At 38.6% G+C, this 1307-nt stretch overlaps 1 protein-coding gene across 1 annotated transcript in view; it reads right to left on the bottom strand.

The window, feature by feature from the left end:
* Nucleotides 1–1307, bottom strand: part of KCNU1 (potassium channel, subfamily U, member 1) — a 186527-nt gene that overhangs the window by 145406 nt on the left and 39814 nt on the right. The window contains exon 9 of the mRNA XM_011993021.1: nucleotides 619–710. Within this exon, the coding sequence (XP_011848411.1) occupies nucleotides 619–710 (92 nt within the window). The remainder of the gene's footprint in view (nucleotides 1–618; nucleotides 711–1307) is intronic.

Raw genomic sequence — 1307 nt, 5'->3', positions numbered from 1 at the left:
ATGAATCCAAGAAGAAATAATATAAAAACAACTCCACTCCATTTTCCTCCTGGGAACACATGGCTGTGGTATGGAAAAAAAATCAGTCATCTAGGAGGCGCTACAGAAGACAGGGTAGAAACTTCTCAGGCGGGCAAATCCTCACCATAAATGAGCCCCAGATGGTTTAGGGGAGCTTTGGCTAAGACAACTGAATTAAACTAATTATTTTAAATTGGAGTCATGGCTTTAATCTTATCCATTATGTAAAATTAGCCATAAGTTACCCATACAAGGAAAATGAGTCAGACAATTGATAATGACTATAGGAGAAGTTAGTGAAAAGGAATGTACAAATAGTGCCATAATCAATAATATTTATTGACAGTGAATTACAACATTATCTGTCATTTTAGTTGATTTAGTATTCTTATGGGCATCTATGTAGCAATTTGTGTCAAGTAGCAAATATCATTTTCTTATGGTATTTAGTTTAGCACAATCTTTTTTAGTGAATGCAGGATGTTACTGATATATTCACGTTGGGTTCTACAGTTAAGCCAGACAACAGATGTCTAGAACGAGATACGTGGCTAATAGAATTTCTTAAACTGTAGAAATACTTAAAACACTACTTACTTCTTTCCTTTGAGTGCTTCATAGGAACTGGTGTATTTCCTCTTGTTAGCAAACAGTTCCACCATTTCAGGTATATAGTTTGCAAACACTATCTAAAATTGATCAGCAAATAAAATCTTAGTTCCAATTATGTTGATGAATACTCCAAAAATTTCAAGATTAGAAAGGAAAAGGAGGGTACATAAAACTTTCTGTCATCTAAGAGTACATGATAGCATGTTAAAAGGGACCCCGTTTTTCTTCCTTATTTCAGCCTTTGAATTTTGTTAAAATTTAACATAAGGCTTTTCTGTATTCAAAATGATGAAAACAAAGGAAAGCAGCAAGGTGACTTCTCCACATGTCTTATCATTTCATCACTTTTGTTTTTGTTTTTGTTTTTGTTTTTGAGACAGAGTCTCTTGTCTGTCTCCCGGGCTGGAGTGCAGTGGCGAGATCTTAGCTCGTTGCAACCTCCACTTCCCAGGTTCAAGTGATTCTCCTGCCTCAGCCTCCCAAGTGGCTGGGGCTACAGGTGCCTGCCACCAGGCCTGACTGATTTTTGTATTTTTAGTAGAGATGGGGTGCCTCCATGTTGGCCAGGCTGGTCTCGAACAGGTCTGGAACTCCTGACCTCAGGTAATCCGCCTGTCTTGGACTCACAAAATGCTGGGATTACAGGCCTGAGCCACCGTGCCCGGCCCTGCTTT

This window comes from Mandrillus leucophaeus, unplaced genomic scaffold (genome assembly GCF_000951045.1).
Source record: "Mandrillus leucophaeus isolate KB7577 unplaced genomic scaffold, Mleu.le_1.0 Scaffold111, whole genome shotgun sequence".
NCBI lineage: Eukaryota > Metazoa > Chordata > Mammalia > Primates > Cercopithecidae > Mandrillus > Mandrillus leucophaeus.
Note: the sequence above shows the minus strand (reverse complement) of the source record. Positions and strands in the feature narration are given on the sequence as shown.